General features: G+C 39.0%; 1 protein-coding gene and 1 long non-coding RNA gene across 3 annotated transcripts; both read right to left on the bottom strand.

Annotated features, from left to right (window-relative positions):
- Positions 1-12230: 12230 nt before the first annotated feature.
- Positions 12231-14611, bottom strand: LOC120727189. Its single transcript, XR_005694449.1, has 3 exons — positions 14265-14611; positions 13468-13528; positions 12231-12981 (listed from the first exon to the last, which is right to left on the bottom strand). It is a non-coding gene; the product is annotated as an uncharacterized LOC120727189 (long non-coding RNA).
- Positions 14612-18096: 3485 nt separating this feature from the next.
- On the bottom strand, positions 18097-22077 carry LOC120727188 (CMP-N-acetylneuraminate-beta-galactosamide-alpha-2,3-sialyltransferase 1-like). 2 transcript variants are annotated; one of them, XM_040021385.1, is made up of 7 exons: positions 21780-22077; positions 21298-21559; positions 21011-21207; positions 20624-20803; positions 19589-19634; positions 19381-19500; positions 18097-18832 (listed from the first exon to the last, which is right to left on the bottom strand). In XM_040021385.1, the coding sequence occupies exons 2-7, from the start codon at positions 21550-21552 to the stop codon at positions 18653-18655; spliced, it is 978 nt and encodes a 325-aa protein (XP_039877319.1). In that variant the 5' UTR covers positions 21553-21559; positions 21780-22077; the 3' UTR covers positions 18097-18652. The 2 variants fall into 2 exon arrangements, with proteins under 2 accessions (XP_039877319.1, XP_039877320.1); XM_040021386.1 differs by lacking the exon at positions 21780-22077 and having other exon boundaries at positions 21011-21415.
- Positions 22078-26200: the final 4123 nt, after the last annotated feature.

Here is a 26200-nt window from a genome sequence, read left to right on the forward strand (position 1 = left end):
GCTGTATCATCCATGTGCTCTCTGGCAAACGTCAGACGGGCCTGGACATGCACTGGCTTCAGCAGCGGAACACGTCTGGCACTGCGGGATTTGATTCCCTGCCGTTGTAGTGTGTTACTGATGGTGACCTTTGTTACTTTGGTCCCAGCTCTCTGCAGGTCATTCACCAGGTCCCCCCGTGTGGTTCTGGGATCTTTGCTCACCGTTCTCATGATCATTTTGACCCCACGGGATGAGATCTTGCGTGGAGCCCCAGATCGAGGGAGATTATCAGTGGTCTTGTATGTCTTCCATTTTCTGATGATTGCTCCCACAGTTGATTTTTTCACACCAAGCTGCTTGCCTATTGTAGATTCACTCTTCCCAGTCTAGTGCAGGTCTACAATACTTTTCCTGGTGTCCTTCGAAAGCTCTTTGGTCTTGGCCATGGCGGCGTTTGGAGTCTGACTGTTTGAGGCTGTGGACAGGTGTCTTTTATACAGATGATGAGTTCAAACAGGTGCCATTCATACAGGTAACGAGTGGGGGACAGAAAAGCTTCTTACAGAAGACGTTACAGGTCTGTGAGAGCCAGAGATTTTCCTTGTTTGAGGTGACCAAATACTTATTTTCCACCCTGATTTACGAATAAATTCTTTACAAATCCTACCATGTGAATTCATGGATTTTTTTTCACATTCTGTCTCTCACAGTTGAAGTGTACCTCTGGTGCAAATTACTGACCTCTGTCATCATTTTAAGTGGGGGAACTTGCACAATCGGTGGCTGACTAAATACTTTTTTGCCCCACTGTAGTTACTTATCTACAGGGAGTGCAGAATTATTAGGCAAATGAGTATTTTGTCCACATCATCCTCTTCATGCATGTTGTCTTACTCCAAGCTGTATAGGCTCGAAAGCCTACTACCAATTAAGCATATTAGGTGATGTGCATCTCTGTAATGAGAAGGGGTGTGGTCTAATGACATCAACACCCTATATCAGGTGTGCATAATTATTAGGCAACGTCCTTTCCTTTGGCAAAATGGGTCAAAAGAAGGACTTGACAGGCTCAGAAAAGTCAAAAATAGTGAGATATCTTGCAGAGGGATGCAGCAGTCTCAAAATTGCAAAGCTTCTGAAGCGTGATCATCGAACAATCAAGCGTTTCATTCAAAATAGTCAACAGGGTCGCAAGAAGCGTGTGGAAAAACCAAGGCGCAAAATAACTGCCAATGAACTGAGAAAAGTCAAGCGTGCAGCTGCCAAGATGCCACTTGCCACCAGTTTGGCCATATTTCAGAGCTGCAACATCACTGGAGTGCCCAAAAGCACAAGGTGTGCAATACTCAGAGACATGGCCAAGGTAAGAAAGGCTGAAAGACGACCACCACTGAACAAGACACACAAGCTGAAACGTCAAGACTGGGCCAAGAAATATCTCAAGACTGATTTTTCTAAGGTTTTATGGACTGATGAAATGAGAGTGAGTCTTGATGGGCCAGATGGATGGGCCCGTGGCTGGATTGGTAAAGGGCAGAGACCTCCAGTCCGACTCAGACGCCAGCAAGGTGGAGGTGGAGTACTGGTTTGGGCTGGTATCATCAAAGATGAGCTTGTGGGGCCTTTTCGGGTTGAGGATGGAGTCAAGCTCAACTCCCAGTCCTACTGCCAGTTTCTGGAAGACACCTTCTTCAAGCAGTGGTACAGGAAGAAGTCTGCATCCTTCAAGAAAAACATGATTTTCATGCAGGACAATGCTCCATCACACGCGTCCAGTACTCCACAGCGTGGCTGGCAAGAAAGGGTATAAAAGAAGAAAAACTAATGACATGGCCTCCTTGTTCACCTGATCTGAACCCCATTGAGAACCTGTGGTCCATCATCAAATGTGAGATTTACAAGGAGGGAAAACAGTACACCTCTCTGAACAGTGTCTGGGAGGCTGTGGTTGCTGCTGCACGCAATGTTGATGGTGAACAGATCAAAACACTGACAGAATCCATGGATGGCAGGCTTTTGAGTGTCCTTGCAAAGAAAGGTGGCTGTATTGGTCGCTGATTTGTTTTTGTTTTGTTTTTGAATGTCAGAAATGTATATTTGTGAATGTGGAGATGTTATATTGGTTTCACTAAAAACTACTTCCAAAAACATTCAGCTTTGATATTAATGAGTTTTTTGGGTTCATTGAGAACATGGTTGTTGTTCAATAATAAAATTATTCCTCAAAAATACAACTTGCCTAATAATTCTGCACTCCCTGTAAAGTGGAAAGTTTTTTTTCTTGTTTGTTTGTTTGTTTGTTTTGTTTTTGCTTTGTTTTATTATTTGCTTCGAGCCCTGTGTACAGGAACTGCATGCAAAAAGATCTTTTGTTAAAAGGGTTGGCGTAATAAGCAAATTCTTCAGCCAATACCTTTTGATTAGCCTTGTCTCATGCTTTCTTGTTTTGTGGTAGATCTTTGTTCTGTCTTCACTGAGATATTTGAATGCTAATCAATAAAATCAAAATCAAATCAAAAAAATCATATTACTAACATCTTTGTGTCAGGTACTACAGCACTCTTTCAGGGGTCTAGTGGAGTCCATGCTTCGACACGTAAGGGCTGTTTTCCCATATCAGTATCACTTAGCAATTTAATTCCTTATTGATTCTCTTATCGATTCTTATTGGGTTTTCATTGGCTCCACCATCACTAAGCAGTGTATCAAAGACATTACTAACATGCAAATTAATTGCATGCTGTGTGTTCAAATGTTTGTACATGTTGGAGGGATTTCCCCCTTTGTTAAAAGGTGAAAAAACAAAATATTGTCCATATCCCTGCTGTAGAATGCACCACTGTTTTCCTCCTCTGGCACACAACTGAAATCTGTTAATTGTACAAGTGCGATAGTAACCGATAAACACAATCCAAAGAACTGAACTACTGAGAACCAGTTCTCTGAAAAAAAATCCTCCCTACATGCAGAGGAATAAATTGACTTTTACAGTATCTCTATATCTGAGACTGGCTTCAAGGAGCCCCTAACTTGTAGCTGTGTTTTATTATTTTCATATCTGACTAATGTGAAAATCTCCACAGAATGTGAACACCAGATGATGGCTCAAAAATAAACTGTGTCCTATCTAGAGTTGGTTTTGATTTCATCTACATGAAACTAGTGTCGCGTTTAAAACAAATAATCTCTGCCTTTTTTCCCCCCTTCGTTCTTTTCAGGTACTCCTATCAATTGCTTTGGTGTTTGTGCTGTGCAGAACTTTGGTGCATCTTGTTGGCTGTAAAGTGCCATATAAATAAAGTTGACATTGACAATGACTTTGACATTTTAAAAGTACAGTGGTTGTTTTTTTTCTATAGTTGTTTTCTAAACAGGTAAAAATTAAGCAGACCAAAGCCTTTGCTCCTAACTCAAAATATTTTGAGAATGAGCAAATGAATGTTGAGGTCAGCAAAAGAGCAACAGTAGAGATAAATGTAAATAATTGCTTTATGCAAAAAAGGAAAGAAGCCTAACAGGCTGTGCAAGTATTCCTGTCTTTGTCCAATGTGGGTGAAATTCAAAACAATGAAACAAAAGGTCTATGTTCATTGAAATTCTAGCAGTTTAATACCTGAAACTTTGTGCCACAGAGGTCTGGCTGTGGACCAAGGTGATGTATTCAACAGGAGTTGAATACATGTGTGTGCATTTTTCCGCACTTTATGATGAAGGACATAGACAAAACTTGTCGTAAGTGACAGAAGTGGATGATCTGGTTATATTACAGTATTGTGATGGACAACAGATCCTGTAAATATACTTGTTGCTTTGCAACACTTTATGCACATCACTGTGTTTTAACAAAGAAAGACACTTACCTTACTCCTCTCTCCTTACCTACTTGTCATTTAATTGCATCTATCTAATACAGGCAATCTATGAAGCAAGGATTTTGTCACGACAGGGTACACCGGTGATGAGGAAGTAGATGTAAAAGCAGGACATGGAGGAAGACAAAACTGTGGTAAAGTAAAAGTGAGCCGTTTATTGTGGCTGATGAAAAACAGGAACATACAATAAGGTAAAATCAACAGTGGCGAGAACTAAAACTAAACCTAAATTGGGCGAGACTAGACTATGGCAACTATGATACCTGACCTTAAAATGGCAGTGAGCAGGGGCATGACAGAAACGGTGAGGAAAAACCAAGACTTGAAACATGAACATGCCCTAAATACACTAGAAACTGACATGACTAGGGGGAAGTACAACAGACGACCTGACAATGACTGAATGGAAACACAGACTAAATACACACACGGGGTGATCAGCTGAAGTGGAAACGCATGAGGAAAGAGCTGACACAATAGATCATAATGACACAACAAGGAAAGTGTAAGCTAAGTACACAGAACATGGAAACAAGACTTTCAAAATAAACAGGAAAGATGAGGGGACACAGATATGAAACGAACTTGACAACATAAACCACGCAGACATGAAACATGACAGGTTAGACACACTAACCAACAAGGGAGACTTAACACAGGGAGTGATGACACAAAGGAATCTAAATAAACAAAGAACTATAACTAGGCAACCTAGGAGCTTATGACTAGATGGACTTAAACATAAACAATGAATAACAAAATACAAGAAAACTCAAATCCAAACTAATAACAGCCACAGCAAGATCTTAACATACCTCCAATATACCTAAGAAATCACAAAAATATAACAATAAACTCTAAATGCTGGGTCACAGACCCAGTCCCTGACAGGTATATTGTCTTTTTTCTGCCCCAGTTTTCTTTTTTAATGATATACCCAGTGTAGCGGCAACCTTTGGTCCTTCTTTGCCGCTTCTGCAGGACGTAAAGTTTCTGACTCGTGCTTTTCTTGGATCACTTGTATGCCTTTCGGTAGCAAAAACGAGGCAAATGTAAAAAAAAGGAAAACATTTATTCTCGATACAAACCGAAAAATACAAAACAAATGCCTCTGGTGGGAGCTCTGTTTACATTCCTTTTATGTTACAACGATACCACAATAAACGGCGACGATCAGAAAACTGTTGCTCCACGTCCTGCTTACTTACTTAACCTTTCATCACCCCCTCGTACCTAACACACCCCCTTTACGACACCTACCAACACTTTACAACAAGCCAATAGATTAACAAGGCAGGACAAATTTGTGGAGCATATTGTTTTATGTTGTAATGCAAAATAATCAAGATTATAACTACAAACTCAAAATAAAGATCACAGCAAAATGTTGGCCTAAACTGTTTAAGCTCCAACTGATTGGGACCTGATGAATGTAAAAACAAATAGTTACCTGATTTTTTTTTTTTTTTACCTGATTTTTTTTTTTCTGAGAAAAATGAAATCCACATATGAGGACATTCGTTTTAAATTTTGATAGAACACTGATAGTATAATGTCCTCATAAATGGATATCAGGCCCTTGTAGAGCAAAATTTAGTATTTTGGTCTAGACAACCCAAAATGTGATGTCCACCTATGTGGACACCAGGTCCTAGGAAGTTAATTGTATAATGGAGATAAATGTTAGGCAAATAAGTTATGTTATGTTTTGTGTGTTCTGTTCCCACACAGGAACCGTTCTCCGTACTCCTGCATGGGTTCCCTCCAGGTACTCCATCACCCTACATGACCTGTAACAGATGGAGAGATGAATGGGTACAGATATGTTTTTTATATACAACCACTGTAAAGTGTTGTTCATGTAGTCAGTAGAGTTGGATGTCTCGAGACCGATCTTTGGTTTTGGTCTCAAGGTAACTTTATTTACCCAAAGGCAAGGTAAATTTGCTTTACAGAAAAATGACAGCATTTGGCATCCCTTTAAAAACACACATACCTAGTAAATATATAAAGCTCACTGTGGCACATATATAGTAATTTTAATATTTCGAATCAAAAACAGTTCTTATTTAATTCAGTGACAGCAACGGGGACAAAGCTATTTTTATAACGCTTTGTCCTACATCTCGGAAATAGAAACCTCCGTCCTGAGGGAAGAAGCTGAAATTCACCCCTTAGAGGATGGGAACCATTTTTAAGGATTGATAAAGCCATCCTCTGTACCTGCTTAGAGTACAGGGAGGCTAAACAAGACTGTGGCTCACCTATCAGACGACTGGACCATCTCACTATCTGATTTAGAGAGTTTTTCTCTGTGACAGAGGTCTGACCAAACCATGCCACCAAACAAAAGGATAAAACAGACTCAATAAAAGAACGACAAAACAAAGTTAAAATTTTTTGGTCAATGTGGAAATGAACAAGTTTCCTAAGGCAATAAAGGTGCTGGTGACCCTTTTTACAAACTGATTTGCAATTTTGATCAAATTTCAGTTTTTCATTTATTATGGTCCCAAGATATTTATATGATTGTACTTGCTCTATTTTCTGACCTTTAATTAAAGTGACTCCATGCCCATTTTGTTGTTTCCTAAAATCAACAACCATATCTTTTGTTTTAGATATGTTCAGCTGGAGATAAGACTCCTCACACCACTGAACAAAGTCATCAATGACTGGACCGTGGTTAATTTCACCCTCTTTCAGTAAGCTGACAATAACAGAGTCATCTGCATATTTAATAATGACCCTGTTTTCATGTCTGCCCTGACACATATTTGTATAGAGAGTGAATAATAAGGGCGATAGGACGCACCCTTGAGGAGAACCTGTGGAGGAGAACACTGGGTCAGACAGAACCCCATTTATTCTCACTCTTGTCTTGATCTCGGATCACTCGGTCTTGTCTCGGTCTTGCTGTCTCAGTCTTGCTGTCTCAGATCGAGATAGTGGTCGGGAGATTTGGAGTCAACAGTATCCATGACACACAACGTAATGCTCGATAATGTGTCATGTGCAAAAGTATCAGCTCTAAGAGCCGTGCTTAGAGAGTGCTTTGTAGTGAATCAGAAGAGTCGACTCCCATTGAGCGAGAGCCGGCTCCTCACTTAATTTCCTTTCGCTGCTCATCTCTCACACAGTGGCTCAGCTATGCTCCAATCTCTCCACATTGTGGCCAATCACATACGAGGATATAGGATAATATCATTATGTGAAAAACAGAGAGGGTGTTGACTACAAGTCTATTCATAACAAAGTTATCAAGGTTTTGTCGAAGGACACATTTTATCATAAATCTACATTTGATGTGTCTTCATTGTTTGACTCTAAGGGTGTGTTTGGAGTGTTTGTTGTTCCGTAACGTGTTGCTACTAGCTCTGAGTCAACTAATGACTTCCTCCTAATCAGTCATCAAGTGACTTGTGTTTCTTGACAATAGCTAAGGTTTTTCAGATCAAATGTTATTAAAGTGCAGTTTTTTGATATCATGTCACTTTAATTAAAAACAATACAAATATAATGAATCAATATTTGTAGTCATTTCAAAAATAATATCAGTTTTACCTTTCCATAGCGCTTTTCTCAAGTCTCTGTGACAGACTGGTGACCTGCCCACACTGTTACAAAAAACATCGTAAAACAACGGTAATCTTACGGCAGCTGGGGCGCCAAAATACGACCGTAAAATAACAGAAAATAACTGTCCCATAAAAATACGGTTATTTTCAGTAATGAAAATAGAGTTTGTTGCGCTAATTTGACATGGGATTCTGCCTTTTCCAAGTGCTTTTAGACATTAAATTAGGAACATTTTTACGCGATCAAACAATGAAATTACCTATAAACAAGGTCACTGAATGTGGAAATATGAATCATAATACGTAAATGTACAGAAATATACAGTTAACAGTTGGTTTGAATAATAATTGATTGCATGCCTTGGGACAGACTGACAGAGGCGAGGCTGCCATATCGCACCATCGGCCCCTTTGGCCATCACTAGTAGGCGGTAGGTGAAGAGTCCTGACCACGAACACAATGACGGAGAGTGTCCGAGCCGGGGCTCGAACCGGCAATCTTCTGATCACAAGGCGAACTGCCAACTCTTGAGCCACGAACGGCCTAACTAGCAGTGATAATAATACTTATGTGATGTAACACAAGCTTATAGGGATCATGTTATATACTTTTCCATAGCATTACATTTGAATTTGATCTTTCAAATAACGGACAGATATTTGTGAGATCATGATACATTTGTGAATGTATTTTAACAATCTAAATATGCATATGTACAGACAGATACATTTAATAATCAAGACAATTATGTAGTATTACATTACAGTGATTTAACGTTAATTTACATTCAAAATGTGAAGTCAAAGTCTATTTACGTAACTTTAATGATATTCTAGAAGAACAGAACATTACTGTAAAATGCACAGTAAAATGCCTTCATATTAGGGTTTTTTTCCTACGGTCGCAGCGTTACCCGCGACCTTGTTGTTAGTTCACATTCATTGGCCGATGCTTAGCGTCATGTTATTTATATTAATTGCAATTCCTACCTCTACATTTCTTTTTCAAAATATATAATTAGCACAGCGCGTCCATGTAATGTTTTACATTGTGGCATGCAGAGAAATCTTAACAAAGAAGCTCACAGAGAGAGATTGAGCTTGTTATTTAACCCCAAGCTGATAGGGGAAGCTCCTTATTAAAACACTTGCTGTGCTACAATGTGCCTCAAGGTTCAACAACAGCACAACAGAAGTCACTCATGGTACAGCAATCTCTCTAAAAAACAACAACTGTCAGTGACGCTGCACCACGGCGTAAACACAACATTCAAGATAACAGTTAAAAGTAACGTAACCATAAACAATAGAACAAGAACATCTAAACAGCAGCACATGTCCCAAGGCATGATGGGAGACATTCCTGGATGTATTTTTACGATCTAAATATGCATATGTACAACAAAATATATTTAACAAACAAGTAAATTGTGTTTTATTACATTTACAGTGATGTTATGTTATTTTACATTTGACGTGTCAGATCACAGTCTACTTATGTAAATGTAATGATATTCTAGAAAAACAGTACACAACTGTAAACTACACAGTAAAATACTTTGACATTACTATTTTTTGGAACAGTGCAGAGTGTTTTGACCTGTGACAGCTGAGATAGGCTGCAACAGAAGAGAATGGACAGATGATGAAGGACTTCGAACAGCATTTATGGTTCTGTCTAAGTGAGAAAACTGAATTATCTGTTGACACACAGATGATTTACTTATTTACTTGCATGCAGAAACAGATTTAAAAAAAAAAAAAAAAAAAAAAGCTTAGTGAAGTGTATTATATCTTGTTGTGTGAAATATTTTCCAATGAATTCTTTTCACTGTCTCTGGTGACTGTTTATGTATCTGTGCCTCAGTGAGTGCTTTTCATTAAGTTAATGCTGCTTCATCTTAGTTTCTCCTGAGTAAAGGATGAGTGAGTGTTAGGATAAAGGATATATTTGTTTTTCACCATACACTTCTTCAAAAGCCTCTTCTCATCTCCTTGAGATCCATAAAAGGGTTGGTGTGTGACTGAGTATGCTTGCACATGTGTAAGATAATATGTTATTCCTTATGAACAATTAGATCAGATTACCTTAGATAATCCAAAGACAACAATATGACCTTGGTTTTATTTCTTCTTCACCTTTTAACTTTTTTTGCATGTGGTTATTTTAAAAGCAGATGGCAGTTGTTTCAGTTTTCTCATTTATTCATTCACATCTCACATTTCTATATAGTTTTCTGTCTCATACTAGATTTTCTTTAATGAAGGTTTCACATTTTGTCTTATCCAGTATATTTGTATGAATCAATAAATGTAGAAGGAAAACATGGAGAGAGATTTTAGTGAACCACAGTGTGAGGCACATACATTTCAAACTATACATTTCTTCATTTCATTACATATTGGTTGCCATTCCATATATAAAAATATCGCCAATCATAATGACTCACATTTGATCTAAAATTACTCAATTTGATACTTTTATTTCTTCCTTTTCACCTCTATCCACAAGATTATTTTCTTCAACTCATAATTCACTCTCACAGTCTGAACAGGTTTACACTGGTTTCATTGCCTCCCTAGCATCACAAAACACTGAGTTGTTGTTCATCAGAAGTGACTTACATGTATGTCTACATGTGTTTTATGGACTTGGAGAAGGAATTTGACCCGTGTTAAGTGCTGTCTTCCACTCATCCCCCTTTCTTAACAAGGCCATTAGCATTACAACACTAATTTGGTGACTTCACACAGTAGTGGACAGCACCTCACTTGCCCCCTTTTTCCTTCAACAACTCTACTGCCTCCTCCCCCCATCAGGAGCTAACCACCCACACCCTACACTGCAGCCTCTCCATCACAACTGACCAGGTGCGGAGTCAGCCAAGGAAGATGAAAACCAGGAAGGCCACGTGTCTGGATGGAATCAGCTCCAGACTATTGAGGGACTGTGCAGATCAGCTCTTTGAGGTTATCACATACATCTTTAACGTCAGTCTCAGTCTGGAGAGGGTCCCCGTTCTGTGGAAGACCTCTTGCATGGTGCCAGTCCCAAAGACAACATACCCCAAGGAGCCGAACTACTTCAAGCCCGTTGTACTGACTTCACACCTGATGAAGACCATGGAAAGGATCATAATTCACCACCTTCGCCCACTAGTCGGGAGAAACCTAGACCCGGTGGAGTTTGCCTGCCAGCCGAACATCGAGGTGAATTACGCTGTCATCTAAATGCAGCATCAGGCCTTCTCTCATCTGGAGAGTGCCAGGTGCACTGTGAGAGTCATGATTTTTTATTTCTCCAGTGCCATCAACACAATCCAGCCCTCAGTGCTAAGGGAAAAGCTACAGGGAGTGGACCATCAGTTGTCCTTGTGAATTGTTGACTACCTTACCAGTAGATCCCAGTATGTGAGGCTTCGGGACTGTGTGTCTGAGGTGGAAATCTGTAGCACGGGGGCCCCACAAGGAACAGTACTCGCCCCTTTCCTCTTCAGCCTGTACACTGCAGACTTCCGTTATGACATGGACAGTTGTCAGACGACACCGCCATTGTGGGTCGGATGTCGGAGGGAAAAGAACTGGAATACAGGGGGGTCATCAATGACTTCATCAGCTGGTGTGAACAGAACCATCTTCACATTAATGCCAGCAAGACGAAGGAGCCGGTGATTGACTTCAGCAAAAAGCCACCCCCTATTACACCAGTGAACATCCAGGGTTTGGACAGTGAAACGGTGGAGCAGTAAAATTACCTGGGTGTTCACCTCAATAACAAACTGGACTGGTCCACAAACACAAATGCACTCTACAAAAAGGGTCTAAGTCGTCTCCACCTGCTATGGTGGCTGAAATCCTTTACGATGAACAGCACTCTTCTAGGCACGTTTTACAACACTGTGGTGGCGTCTGCTCTCTTTTATGCTGTGGTCTGCTGGAGTGGTGGAATAGCAATTCAATTCAATTTTATTTATATAGTGCCAAATTACAACAACAGTCGCCTCAAGGTGCTTTATATTGTAAGGTAGACCCTACAATAATACATACGAATAGCAGAGAGGGACAGGGGGACACTTAACCAAGAGGCCTAGCTCTGTCCTGCACTGTCCGCTGAAGTCCATCGAGCAGGTTGGGGAGGAGAGGATGTTGTCTAAGCTAACATCCATCATGGACAACACCTCCCACCTCCTGCATGAGACTGTACGAGCACTGAGCAGCTCGTTCAGCAGTAGACTTTTACACCCAGTGTAGGAAGGAGCGCTACCGCAGGTCATTCTTACCAGCAGCTGTCAAGACTCTATAACAGAGTTTCACATTTTTTTGGTTATCTTACTCATCAGCTTGTTTGTCTTCAATAAAATTCAATAAAAGAGGTGATCATCACTGTTATACACTGTAAAAAGAATAACCCTATTCAAATTTTAAAAAATGATGTCCAGTTGTCACATCCAAAATATTTGGCTTTATAGAATCCAAATTGAGTCACTTGATATGACCTGATACTTTTATGTTGATATAAACAATATTACTAGACTTGACTGAAACTTTAAATTTTGCATTGATCCAAATTGATTTTTTTTACATAGAACCATATTTTAATTATTGAACCAAGCTAATATATTGAAATTTAACCAACCTAATGTATTCACATCGAACCAAATTAACATGAACTAATGTTTGTGTTGAAGCCAGGTAATTGACTTACATATATTCGAACTATATTTTTTACATTTCATTTTATTTCAGTTCAAAAATGCTCTGCATTTCCTATAAAAAAACAAGACAGTTGGCCAACCAATTATTTCAAAATTATTTATTGTTCCAAACCATTTTAACTATAATCAATAGAGAGGATTAGTAATATACAGATTTAGTGCTACGGCAGAAATGATTAGAGAAATGTTTGTTTTATAAAACCTGCAATCTTTTGAAAACCAGTATAAAACCTGCAACCTGTCTAAAACTGGCATAAAACCATTATAAAAACTCTTTTTAAACCAATTTGCAAGTACTCAAAAATGTTTATATGTGCACTGTGCCTGTACAATGTAAAAAAAAAAAAAAAAAATCTACACATGTATCAATGAAATCAACTTAAATCTCCCTTTCAAATGGGTGTTCTTATAAATTTTGAATGTAGAATACCACTGCAGGCCAACCAAGCAAAATACCCAAGCACACATGCACATGCATGTGCACATACACATGCACACATGCATGCAAACACACTACTGTGCAGTGTTAAGTTCACAATTAAGTTTGCGAATCTTAGAGGTCATCTTGTTAAAGTCAAGCTCCATCATAATCTTTTGAAGAGCCTCAAAGGTGAACCTGAATCCTCGTGGATATTCCATATTAAGAGCATAACAGAGTCCAAAGACCATTGCCACTCCAGCTGCCACAGAAGGCAACTCATTCAGGACTTCCACACCATCAATGATTATCCCGATGTCTCGAGGCTGATGTAGGAGGCTTGAGTTGTCCCTGAAGACGAAGAGTGCCATGGTGGTACTCTGCAGCTCTTCCTCAGCTTCATCTTTCTGGGATATCTTGAGGTAAAATATGGAACAAAATGTACAAGTGAAGAACTGAAGTCTGGCACACCTGATAAATCTTTGACCATAATAAACTACTATTTTGATAGTTGTTTGGTCACAGACTATTAGAACAATTATTTGACTAATCAGATTGTGAATTGCATAATCATTAAATTAAATCAATGGTGGAACATTTTCATAAATGTTCCACAAAGCCCAAGAAAAAAAAAAGAAAACAATACAGAACCCTAAGATATTAACTTGATGAGTTGATTAATCGTTGCTGTCCTACATTAATCACTGCATTTAATAGCAGAGTTGTCAAATTTACATCAAGAGACTGCATCTCATGTAGAGACAGAACAGATATGGACATACCATGTATTCTTTTATCAAGTCCTCAACACATCAGCAAGGTGAATGAGAGGATAATGAGGGAGAGTTTAGATTAATATGAAATGTTTAAAAAGGATGTGCAGTGTAAATGCAAAATGATACCTGTTCAGATTAAATGAAAATGTATGCTTCAGCCATGGAATGGATGGAGCGATCTGTGGTTCTGAAAGCATACAGAAAAAAAAGAATAATGTTACTTCTCTATAAAACACATTACATAGAAAAACCAAGAAATACGTAACATGACATACCAAACAGTCTACAGACCAGCCATTAGCGACTAAGTTTGGCATAGGGTCAATTTTTTGCTGTTAAAATTACAATTTCTTCAGAAAATGCACATTTTTCCGAGCCGCGCCTGAAAGTCAATTGAAGGAATTAGTCTTATGTCATTGATCTTATATGCTGGCGTGTTATTTCTGTCTCTAAATCATGCACATTAATAATTATCTTTTGCGCTCGGTGTCCACACACATAACACACAGATATTTATATGAAGAGAGACAAACGTGCGCGCACAAACACAAGCTTGTGTCTAGAAACCGCGAGCTCACCAGAAAAATTCAAACGAAGCGGAGCACGGAGTTATACTATGAATGTTATGAACTATGAACTTATGCTAGCTAGCTGTATCCACCACCGATGCATCGTGGTAACGCTAGCTAGTTAGTATACTGGTAAAAAAACGGCTTTTTGCCAAACTTGCATTCCCGACTGTGATGGTCGGTTTCTGGTAACCAGTTCTAACGTTGCGCAGGATAGCTAGCTAGCTTATAGCTAGCAGCTACAATCATGCAAAAATTGGGGGTGGCTGTCGACCCAGCTTAAATGGGGTTATTTTCTGCAATTTTGGCAATACAAATTATAAAAGCTTTTGTAACACACTTGGCTTTACTTACGTTTATTTTCAGATGAAATTAATCAAAGATGTGACACGATGTTTCCAGCAGCCATGCAGAATAAAAATGGGTCCCGGTCTATTTCTGGTGGGCGTGTTCAAGTGCAAATCACTTTGACTCAAATTAAAGATATTATCTGTTCAACATGAAAAGAAATATATGTTTTGAGAGAAATCAAAAACTTTGCGTTGTGTCCTTTGTACAGATATTTAGTTTCATCCAAATCAAAAGTGGTATTTTAAAATGCAAAAAGAAAGGGTTTCACAATCAAATCAATGATTTTATTCTGTTTTGAATGGCACTTATTAGATTGAATGAATGACTGCATGTTAGACTTTTTTCAGTGTATGTTCAAGGAGGATGTCATAAGGCCTTGAGGCAATCAGATGTAAAACAAAATATTTATGAGTGGTTTTAAGTTGTAAATTGGTCAATTGGTTTTGATCCTAACTCTTCTTATTTGTTCTAGATGTAAATGTCTTGGGTTTTGTGAAGCATGGCTGGATGAAGCAGCTGTCCAGTGTTTGCAAGTGTCCTATAAAGAGGGAAAACTTTAATTTTGGCTGCCTGCTCTTTCAGGACAGCAGTCTTTGATCAAACAGCTGAAATCTGTGGGGGGATATTCTCCCACTAGGTTTAAATCTGGGACTCCCCACCATTTGACCTTAGAACTGAAGAAGCTTCTCGGATGAGAGGTGAAACATCTTCAAGCAACTTAAAGAAGTCCAGACGCTTTTCTTTGCAAGCTCCTTTGACTAATTTGTACGTTATAATTTCTATCAGATAGAAAAACTTTAGTTGCCCTGTTTGTGATCTGTTCTTCTGCCTTGGAAGTATGAAAGAAAGAGGGAGGCATGGGTGTCAGAATGGCCTGCTTAGGGAGTTGATAATCTCTGTGAGCAGGTTGTCAGATAGCTTGGCCAAAATTAATGTCAAGTGCACTCAGCCACACTGACCTGGTCCTCTTCTCTCAAACACCTGAGTTCTTCTTAATGATGGCCCGCCCTCCAAGGTATGGCCCTGACACTCCAGCGTGTGCGTCAAAAAAAAAACCATACTGCTTCAGAAGCATCATGTCAAGGCTTGATTTGTTTGGCCAGAGTCACGTGATCAGTAACATCTGAAGCTTCATTTAGAACATAACTACTTCGGTACCTGATACACTGGTTTATAAGGAAGTGAATCACTCGTGGGATTTGATCAATCCACTGATCATTCTATTGAGACATACGGAGCCAGCGAGGAAGAGAGGTGGTTTAGTCATATGCAAGTATTTTGAGTTGATTTTGGTCAGTCGGGTGGTTTGCTAGGTTTCTGTTCTTGTTGTTTGCTTTTGTTTTGTGTGTGTTTACTTTTTATCTGTAAACGTGAGAAAATGTTTTAACAAAACAATAATCACATTTTCATAATATAAATATCATTAAATTACTTTAGAAAGACTTCCATTTCACGCTTCAAATTTAATCAGTTTATTCTTTTTAGGTGATAGTCTGGGGGACCCAGGAAGACCATATACCTGCATCTCTACCAACTTGCATTGCAGTTTCCGTCCACTCCAGCCTCTTCTGTTCCATGTGAGAGGATTTTCTCTAAGGAGAAATTATCTCCCAGAAAGGAAACAGACTTGGCCATTGCACCGTGGAACAAATTCTCTTCTTAAATAAAAACCAAACAGGATAACGTTAAATGCATATTTTCTTTACTTTACGAGTTCATAAGCATTTTCCCTTGCCAGTTCACAGTTAATTCTACCCCCAGGTGAAAAATATGTGAAGGAAAATTGGCCTAATACAATATTATCTATAAACATATCTCTCCAGCTGTCCAGTGATTAATTGCACACGTAGGCAGGACCTCACAGCAGACGCATCCTCCAGAAGGTGTTGTACATTATATATATATATATATATATATATATATATATATATATATATATATATATATGTATATATATGTATATGTATGTATATGTATATATGTATATATATGTATATGTATATATATATATATATATATGTATGTATATGTATATATATATATATATATATATATATATATATATATATATATGTAAAAAAAAACAACACCCAGCACGCCCCTGCGGGCGGTTTATCCTTCAAGCTCGGGTCCTCTACCAGAGGCCTGGGAGCTTGAGGGTCCTGCGCAGTATCTTAGCTGTTCCCAGGACTGCGCTCTTCTGGACAGAGATCTCCGATGTTATTCCCGGGATCTGCTGGAGCCACTCGCCTAGCTTGGGAGTCACCGCACCTAGTGCTCCGATTACCACGGGGACCACCATTACCTTCACCCTCCACATCCTCTCGAGCTCTTCTCTGAGCCCTTGGTATTTCTCCAGCTTCTCGTGTTCCTTCTTCCTGATATTGCTGTCATTCGGAACCGCTACATCGATCACTACGGCCGTCTTCTTCTGTTTGTCTACCACCACTATGTCCGGTTGGTTAGCCACCACCATTTTGTCCGTCTGTATCTGGAAGTCCCACAGGATCTTAGCTCGGTCATTCTCCACCACCCTTGGGGGCATCTCCCATTTTGACCTTGGGACTTCCAGGTTATACTCGGCACAGATGTTCCTGTACACTATGCCGGCCACTTGGTTATGGCGTTCCATGTATGCCTTGCCTGCTAGCATCTTGCACCCTGCTGTTATGTGCTGGATTGTCTCTGGGGCATCTTTACACAGCCTGCACCTGGGGTCTTGCCTGGTGTGATAGACCCCAGCCTCTATGGATCTTGTACTCAGAGCTTGTTCTTGTGCTGCCATGATTAGTGCCTCTGTGCTGTCTTTCAGTCCAGCTTTGTCCAGCCACTGGTAGGATTTCTGGATATCAGCCACCTCCTCTATCTGCCGGTGGTACATACCGTGCAGGGGCCTGTCCTTCCATGATGGTTCCTCGTCTCCCTCCTCTTTCTTGGGTTTCTGCTGCCTGAGGTATTCACTGAGCACTCGGTCAGTTGGGGCCATCTTCCCAATGTATTCTTGGATGTTCGTTGTCTCATCCTGGACTGTGGTGCTCACACTCACCAGTCCCCGGCCCCCTTCCTTCCGCTTAGCGTACAGCCTCAGGGTGCTGGACTTGGGGTGAAACCCTCCATGCATGGTAAGGAGCTTTCTTGTCTTTATGTCAGTGGCTTCTATCTCCTCCTTTGGCCAGCCTATTACCCCAGCAGGGTACCTGATCACGGGCAGGGCATACGTGTTGATGGCCCGGATCTTGTTCTTACCATTCAGCTGACTCCTCAGGACTTGCCTGACCCTCTGCAGGTACTTGGTGGTTGCAGCCTTTCTAGCGGCCTCTTCATGGTTCCCATTTGCCTGCGGGATCCCCAGGTACTTGTAACTGTCCTCTATGTCTGCAATGTTGCCTTCTGGTAGTTCAATCCCCTCAGTTCTGACTACCTTCCCTCTCTTTGTTACCATCCGACTACACTTCTCCAGTCCGAACGACATTCCAATGTCATTGCTGTATAGCCTGGTAGTGTGGATCAGTGAATCGATGTCTCGTTCACTCTTGGCATACAGCTTGATGTCATCCATGTACAGGAGGTGGCTGACAACTGTTCCGTTCCGTAGTCGGTATCCGTAGCCAGTCTTGTTAATGATCTCACTGAGGGGGTTCAGGCCACGTATATATATATATATATATATACATATACATATATATATATATATATACATATACATATACATACACATACATATATATATATATATATATATATATATATATATATATATACACATACATATATATATATATATATTACATGTATTTTTTAATCTATTGTATTTACCAACATCAAGCAAAGAGCAACCACACCATGGTACATGTTTAACTAAAAAGAAGTTTATTGATCAAATATATTTATTAAACAAATTGGAAAAAAAACCAGCCAAAAAATACATGTTCAAAGCAACACAAGGGTAGCCCAGTATCAGACAGAATTGTGAAGTCCACTCTGTAAAGTGGGCAGTCATAATGAAGCAGTACACTTTAATTTCTACATTCAAGACGTTCTTCATATTTTTGGCCACCAGATGTCACCAGAGAGGACTATCTTGAAACGCTTCGATTAATGAACCGTTTTTAACACAAGCTTCAATGCTTCAGAAAGCTTCGTTTGGCCATCACTGGTTCTAGTTCAAGCTATCCAAATACAATGTTCTCCTATGGCCTATTCCATTCAATTGAGAAGACTAAACATTACCATCATAATCATTTACTTATGATGCTCCTCTTTACCAGCAATAAAACACACTTCTAAGATATAGCTTTCACATTTTACAACAACACATATACCTCTCAAGCAAACAAGATACACATCCATTTGGCTTTCAGTTCTTTCCCCACTGAGTGTATGGCATTCAATCACATTTTTTTCATTAGGCCTTCATAGAACTTAATTTTTTGTTGCTGAGCTAGTTGCTGGATGATGTTATACTCATAATTTCCAGGATGTACTCCAGTTCTTAACCTTTTGTTTGTGAGTATTTCCCAGTAGTGACTCCAGTTTCCATCACTGTCAGCGCCATAACCAAACACATCAACCTAGGAAGACAAAAATGAACATATGAATGAATGGGAAACAAATGCATGAACAAAATGTCCCTTTTTTAACTAAAATCCAAACAATGGCTGCTGAAAAATGAAATGAACAGTTGGACAGCGACCTGAGCACTAAATGGAAACACCATGATTATACCATGAGTATACAATGACAAAACCTCTTATTGAGAGGTTTAGCTAAAAAGCTTTCCATGAAGGAATGTCTTCTAGAATGTAGTCTAGTCAATTTAAGAAGGGGACACATCAAAAATACTTGCAACAGCTTTCACTTTCATAGGGCATGTGAACTGAAATTTAACCATTCACAGATTAAACCAGAGTTTTTTAATCAAGTGGTACTGGTGGGTAAACCTGCTCTGATCTTCACCAAAGACATTTTGAACTTTTGAAATGCACATCTATTTAGGAGAGCAATATAAGAACAAAAGAACAAATTAGCAAAGACTCAAATGGACCAGCTTGTATGACAATAAAAATCATGTTTTATTTTGTACGTCTGGCACTTCAGAAACTGAAAACTTTGTACTTACCTCATCACAAATGTGAAGTGCAAGAATCAAAGCCATAAAGCCAGTGGATGGATAACGTCCCTTATTTCCAAGCCAAACCTCATGTACATATTTCATAAAAGCTGGATTTACCACCATGACCTGTTAGAAATTAGAATGAGCCTTTAAACAGCTTTTATTTTCATGTTTACCATTGCCACCAGGAAGCTTTGCCATTGACGTTACTCACCAAATCCTTGTTAGTTTTGATCTTTGATTTCACTGGCATATATGACCTGTTGGAAACAGCATGACATTGAAAAATATGAAGTAGGTGTTTAACAAAAACAAAGCTAAAAAAGGCATGGTCCGTCTTGAACATGGAGAAGGATCAGAGTAATGGTTTGATACAGAAATTCACCTTATTTCACCTTAAACTACATCCATCAGCCAAATCCTTTTAATCTGCGTACATGTTGAATTCATGCACTGGCATTCTATTTTTGCATTTGATGTAAATTCTGTACTGCAAGACAATCTAGGGGAAATCTTTTGAGATACTTTGCTTAGTAGCAGGTGTCGGTAATTTTAGCAGCTGGGAGAGAAGAAGGTAGTGTATGCTGACTGTAACATCTAAACCTAAGAGTGTTATTTTTTCTTTTAATGGGGTGGCATTGGTGGGACCAAGAAGAAAGCTGGGCAAGCTCAGATGAAATCAGAATATTTTATCTGAAACAAAATAAATTAAAGTACAAAATGATTGTATGATTGAATGTATGATTTTCATGTGCCCAAATTAGTGGCTGCACAACTGCCTAAAAATGGTTTACATAAAATAACTTTTCAACAAGCATTAAGAGTCTTTATTTAATTTTTTTATTTTTACTTTATATTAAGTCACAATCCTAAGAACAGTACAAAAGCATACTTAAATGGACTACAGTAAGATGAGTTGTTATGAGGACACTTCATCTGTCTGCATGTTGCATAAAAATGTAGTCATAGTATGATTTCAGGATAATCAGTTTGTAGAGAGCTTAGTAAGAAGGTGCCGTCATTTGAGGTCTCTCTTCGTGGAATACATTACAGAAAGACTTTCATCACTTTTCATTCCCATCACTGGGAACTTGATCTTAATGAGGCAGATTTTGCTATTTTATTTTTTCTATTTTATTATTTTCATTTAATTATGTTGTCTAAAACAGGTCTCTTGTAAATGAGACACTGAGTCTAGTTAAATAAATTTCAAATACATGTGCATGTAGCCCTGAAAAATAGAACTCACCTTCCAGTAAACCCTGTTGTAGAGGCATTAATGAGCCACTCAAAGTCCTGTATCTTAAAGGGAAACAGTACAAAATTGGTGTTGTCATCCAAATCCACAGCACTCTCTGGATACATGACACGATGAGTTGTCTTGTTTCCAACGTCTTTTTCAAAGCCTCTGGTAATACCAGTGTTCATTCTAAACAGCACAAAGGGATATATTTCACATCAGTTTGGATCTTTTGTGTAGGAGGGGATATTTCACTGCATTTCACTGCATATCTAAGCATTTCACTGCATATCGTACTGTGTATGACTGTGTACGTGACAAATAAAATTTGAATTTGAATTTGAATTTGAATTTGAATTTAATGGTAAAGAAAAATTGCTTTAGCTTAGAAAGTACCTTATGACAACTTCATGTAAATCTATCAGCGGTCCATAATGCGATCTCCTTAAATTACCAGAATTACCCACCACAGCACAAGTCCTGCAGTGGTCATATTTGGGTTGTATAACATCTGGATTCTTTGGGAAGATCTGAAACAAGTTGGCCACCGTTGTTTCATAAACTCTGAAGCTACGGCTTTCAGCCTGCAAATCCTGTCAGACATTTCAAATAAACTTTGTTGTTAGACCAAATGAGCTGGGGGGGGGGGTTAGAAATGTCATCCTTTCCTGGTGACTACTTACCTTCCACCAGTTGAATTCATTCTGTGAGAGGTTTAAGTTTGCAGTCAAAAATGGTTGAACACTTCTATTCGATCGATCCAGAAGCAACTGCTTATCCTCTGATAAACATTTTATGCAAGCACACAGCTTTTGGTCCACAGCATAATGAGTCAAATGGTAGCCCGTTTTGAAATACACACCAATACCAGTGAAAAACAGCAGGAAAACCAGCACCTTTGATTTTGAAATCATTCTAGATGTTTGACTGGGAAACATTAACAATCTGCAGACAGAGTGTGTGGTGATATAATCAGCAAAGTATAACAAGTTATAGTTTAGAAAGTCATCATATATAAAGCAACATTACAACACACTTAGCCATGTCTCTTTTGTGATAACATTTCTATTCACTTATCAGATAATAAAGAAAATAACATCAGCGAAGATTAAGCTGTTTTTACCGCATCATCTGGTAAAATATGATACTTTTATAAATGACTTACCCGATCTAGGAGGAAATCGCTTTCTGGTTCAGTTTCATATAATACACGTACAAACGATGCGTAGACTCTATCGGTGAGAGCTTTTTCACCGTTTCACTCACAGGTAACAAGCGTGACATACTCGTTTGCTACCAGGGAACGTGATACCGTCATCTCTGACAAAGGTGTGGAGAGGTGTGGTTTGCGCGGATTTCCTCACGTACCCATGTTCGCGTTTGGAAACCACCCATTTCGAAATCAGTCACACCAGGACAAAGCTTGTTTATTGCATCATAGACTACAGATTACACAATTTAAGAAAATACATTTTCTCTGTGGATCCTTTGGTTTCCATACCATCGTTAAAGTGTGAGTAACCCTCGGATGAGCTATATTTATTTCATTTTTTATTGAACAACGGGAGGGCTGTTAGTTCCGCTCTCTGTCACTTATTAATGTGGACATACCCCGATTATGATCTTCCCTGATTATGAATCTTTTCCTCATAAATGTGACTTACACAGTAAGCCACCAAGTTTCTGTATAGATAGAAGTAGCGTGTTTGTTAAGGGAGGAGAATAATCTAGCAATATTTAAATAGCTTTACAGAGCTCAGGTGATGATATTACGTCTCATAAAGACATGATCCAAATTATTTTCTGGCGTTCATCAATTTTATTCCCAATTAGCAGTATAATTCAGTAGTGAGCAGTACTAGCAGTAGTGAGCATAGCTGGACTGGCCATGGGGCATGGGCATTTGCCTGGTGGGCAGATGGGGATTTTTCGTTTCGTTTTGCTTTGTTTTTTGTAACGGTATAAACAATGACAGGTGGTGGATTGGCCAGATGTTGGCAGATGTGTAAAAAGAACTCAGTTGTTTTCTATGGCGGAGCTTCCACAGTTTCAGTAACATTAGCAAGTGGTGGAGGCCAGCAGGTGGATCAGGGATAAGGGAGGCAGGAGGAGGAGAGACATGAGGCGCGGCCGGTCCGAGGGGCAGGTGAGAAGTTGGTCTGAGTGGGTCAGATATAAACCAAGTTTAGTTGTAGTTTATTTTCACATTTTTATTTCCTCCCAGTTAAAATAACTTGTACTGCTTACCAGCTAGCATGACGGATTTTTTATACTGCTAGACGGGTGCTATGATATTACTGATAGTGAACTTAATTTTATTCACAATTAGTTATTAGAGTTGCAAACAGTTCTGTAAAAACGGAATCATCATGTATTGAGAGAAAATATTAATATTACTTCTCTCATTCTCTCCCCCTCCCTCTCCTGTTGATACTTCAATCATGAAACTGATAAATGATCAGCTGATCGGCTTTTCTCTCTTGTTTGTTTATTGCCCACTTTGCCCAGAAAGAGGAAACCAGCGGATAAACAACAGCAGCACGTTTAAGCTTGATAAGCTGTTGTTAGAATGTATTTAATATTAATTTCTAGTATCAGCTGATGTTTGCTGGAGCCAAAGCCTTAAAAGCTGCTGGTCATGATATTGTTTGGATATCTAGAGACAGGGAAACATGAAGATGAATCCAGGAGATGTCCTTGCTGAATCATCAGAGCTGAACAGGTGACGGAGAAACAGGTTTACCTTTTAGGTGACACGAATGAGTTGAAGGGAAGTTATGAACTGTTTCTGAGAGACAAATAATACACAGATCCTTTTCTAAGTAGCTGGCAGCTGGTAACTGTGCAGGGGCGGGTCTAACAAAGTTTTACCAGGGGGGCCAGGTAGGGCATTAACAGGGAAAGGGGGGCAGAAAATATATTTTTCTTTCTTATTCTCATTTAAACTGTTTGGCTTTTAATAAATCATTATCTGAATCTTACAACCAAAGTCATGTTATGTCACTTTTTGAAGGTTGCCATGTTAGAAAAAATATTTTGCCCTGCCATGCTGTTTATTGATGTGGTAAATAAATAGTTTATGAAAATATCACTAAATCTGTCATTTATTATTTTTAATATTCAGTAATGGTCATGTCTCACCTTTAGTCTTCTCTGTCAAAGGCTACGTTCACACTGCAGGTCTTAATGCTCAATTCCGATTTTTTGATCAAATCCGATTTTTTTGTCTGCTCGTTCACACTACAAATAAAATGCGACAGCAAACGCGCTCTAGTGTGAACGCTCAAAGCGGCCCGCATGCGCAAAAGAAGATGTCACACACAACGCGCTCTGTTTAGACCCAGAGCAAACAATATTGTTTGACTGATGGCCCTTAATATAAAGACTTCGGACTTTACGTTTCCCAATTTTTGCTTTAAGTTATTTTGTTATTTACATAATAATGTAAATAACCTAATAATTATCCTTATTGCTGTTTTAGAGACGAGCGGTGCTTCAAATGATAGTTGCACATTTCTGTCAGAATCTGCAGATTATGCAGTCCAAATAAAATGTTAACGTTTCTCCAACGTTGTCTTCCCAGCAGTTTCACCGGATGGCCAGGAAGCGTTCGCGATGTCTTATCGGGCGCTTCTCTGGCGCTGATAATTGGCGTCTGTCTTGTGTCAGTGACGTAAAAGACGGATTTAATGCGACTTGACCGTTCACACAGCAGTCGCTTTCTGGAACATCAGATATGTATCGGATTCAGTACCACATACGAAAGTGACCCAGATCGGATTTGTGCCATTCACACTGTCATACCATGATCGGATATGGGTCGCATAGGGTCAAAATAAATCGGATTTGATGCACTTTCGCCTGCAGTGTGAACATAGCCTTAATGTCAGGTTTCCACCATGTGTTGTAGATAGTTTAGGAGGTTAACTCGACCAAGCAGTCTTTTGGTTTCTGCTAAGTACGATTTAGAATACCAGAATATGGAGGATGGTGTAGGTTTAAGTTTATTAGACTTATGCATATATACCAACAAGACAGTGTACATCATTGTCACAACAACGTTTGTTTTCATTCAAAGGCTTTATGGTTTTCCCTATAATGCCTGGTGGGCCGATCTCTAGTCAAAATGCCCGGGTCAGTTTTTTGTCCCAGTCCAGCCCTGGTAGTGAGTAATTATCATTACTATAATTAATAGCCAAATTAACTGGATTTGAGGTTCCTGGGAAAAATTCTTCTTTTGGGCTCTTCATCTGATGCTTATGAAATAATAATAAAATACAAGTTAATTTAGCAATATCTAACACATCTATCTATGTGGACACAGATGTCACCTTAATGTATTTTAGACCATTTCAAATAGCTTCAGTAAAAATTAATGTTTCATACAGTGATTGCCTCTTTCTCTCAGTATGGCAAACAAAAAAGGTCAGAATTATAACTAAATAAATAAAATTTATAATACGGTCAGTGCTACTTTTTTCTCTTGTTTTGGACTGGGCTCAGACTATCTGAACACTACAATGACTCACTATCTCATTCCAAGATCCAAATTTGTATGGCAAGGTGGCTGGTGCTTTGTGGTTCCCATGCTGAGTTAATTGTAGAACTTTGTATCACTGTGTCAGCATCTTGTGAATCTGAAGGAGCTGTTGCTACCAGCAGAGCAGCACCCTGGAAAACATCATAACAACACCAGTAGCATTCCCAGTAGATCGATCTGTTTTGGAGAGAAGAAAACTAAGCCCCTAGAGTAAACAAATAGATTTAAAAGCCATGAAGCTTGACGGTCTGATGCCTCCTGTACCTGAGTCCATGGGTCCCTTAACACCTATGCATGAGCAATGGGCCAGTCAGACTGCACTGGTACACATGGATTTTGTAACACTGAAGATTTCATCAGTGTGTTAGTCTTCTGTCATGCTTTCAAGTCAGTTGTCTTACATGAGAATTCTTTTTTTAAATCTCTCTTTAGATGTCAGTGTTCTGCCACCAAGTCATTTAAAAGTACTGCTATGGTATCATGATCAATGGGGCTGGAGCCAGTGCTTTAAATTACTGATTACATTTTGGATTAGGCTTTGGCTGATTTATAGTAAAAAAAAAAATTCAAATTTTATTTCTTTAATTTTCTTTTAGGTTTTAAGTTATTGTCTTTTTATGTTCTCTGAGGTTTTTACAGTTTGCTGTTTAAATTTGACTTTATTATGTGTGGGGTTTTTTGTATTTTCTGAAATTACCAGTTTTCGCTCTGTAATATCTTGTGTTTTCCTTTTGTAAAGTTCACCCATGTTTAGTACATCAGATGTGGTTATAATTCATTTCCTGTTTTGTTTTATTGGTAAGTTGTCTCCTGTGTCTTGGGTCCTGTTTACCTTCCCCTGCCTTTTGAGTTTTTGCTTTAAGCAATCAGGCTCTGAGGATGATGGTACCCTGTTTTCACCACAGAGAAAGAATCAGTCAGATTAAGTGGCTAATTATTTTTTCTTGTGGATTTCTGCATGATTTTCTGAAAGACTATTGAATTCACATTCTCACTGCTACTGGCCAGCCCTTTGTTCCTGCGGCACCCGGTCAGCTCCTATTAAA

This window comes from Simochromis diagramma, unplaced genomic scaffold (assembly GCF_900408965.1).
Source record: "Simochromis diagramma unplaced genomic scaffold, fSimDia1.1 OVJJ01000753.1, whole genome shotgun sequence".
Lineage (NCBI taxonomy): Eukaryota > Metazoa > Chordata > Actinopteri > Cichliformes > Cichlidae > Simochromis > Simochromis diagramma.

Excerpts from the sequence above, each read along its gene's own strand:
- LOC120727188 (XM_040021385.1), bottom strand. The coding sequence starts at position 21,552 with ATGTTTCCCAGTCAAACATCTAGAATGATTTCAAAATCAAAGGTGCTG. Across the intron at positions 20,804-21,010 it reads TTACATGAAGTTGTCATAAG|AATGAACACTGGTATTACCA; the intron begins GTACTTTCTAAG and ends TGTGCTGTTTAG. Across the intron at positions 19,635-20,623 it reads ACAACAGGGTTTACTGGAAG|GTCATATATGCCAGTGAAAT; the intron begins GTGAGTTCTATT and ends TGTTTCCAACAG.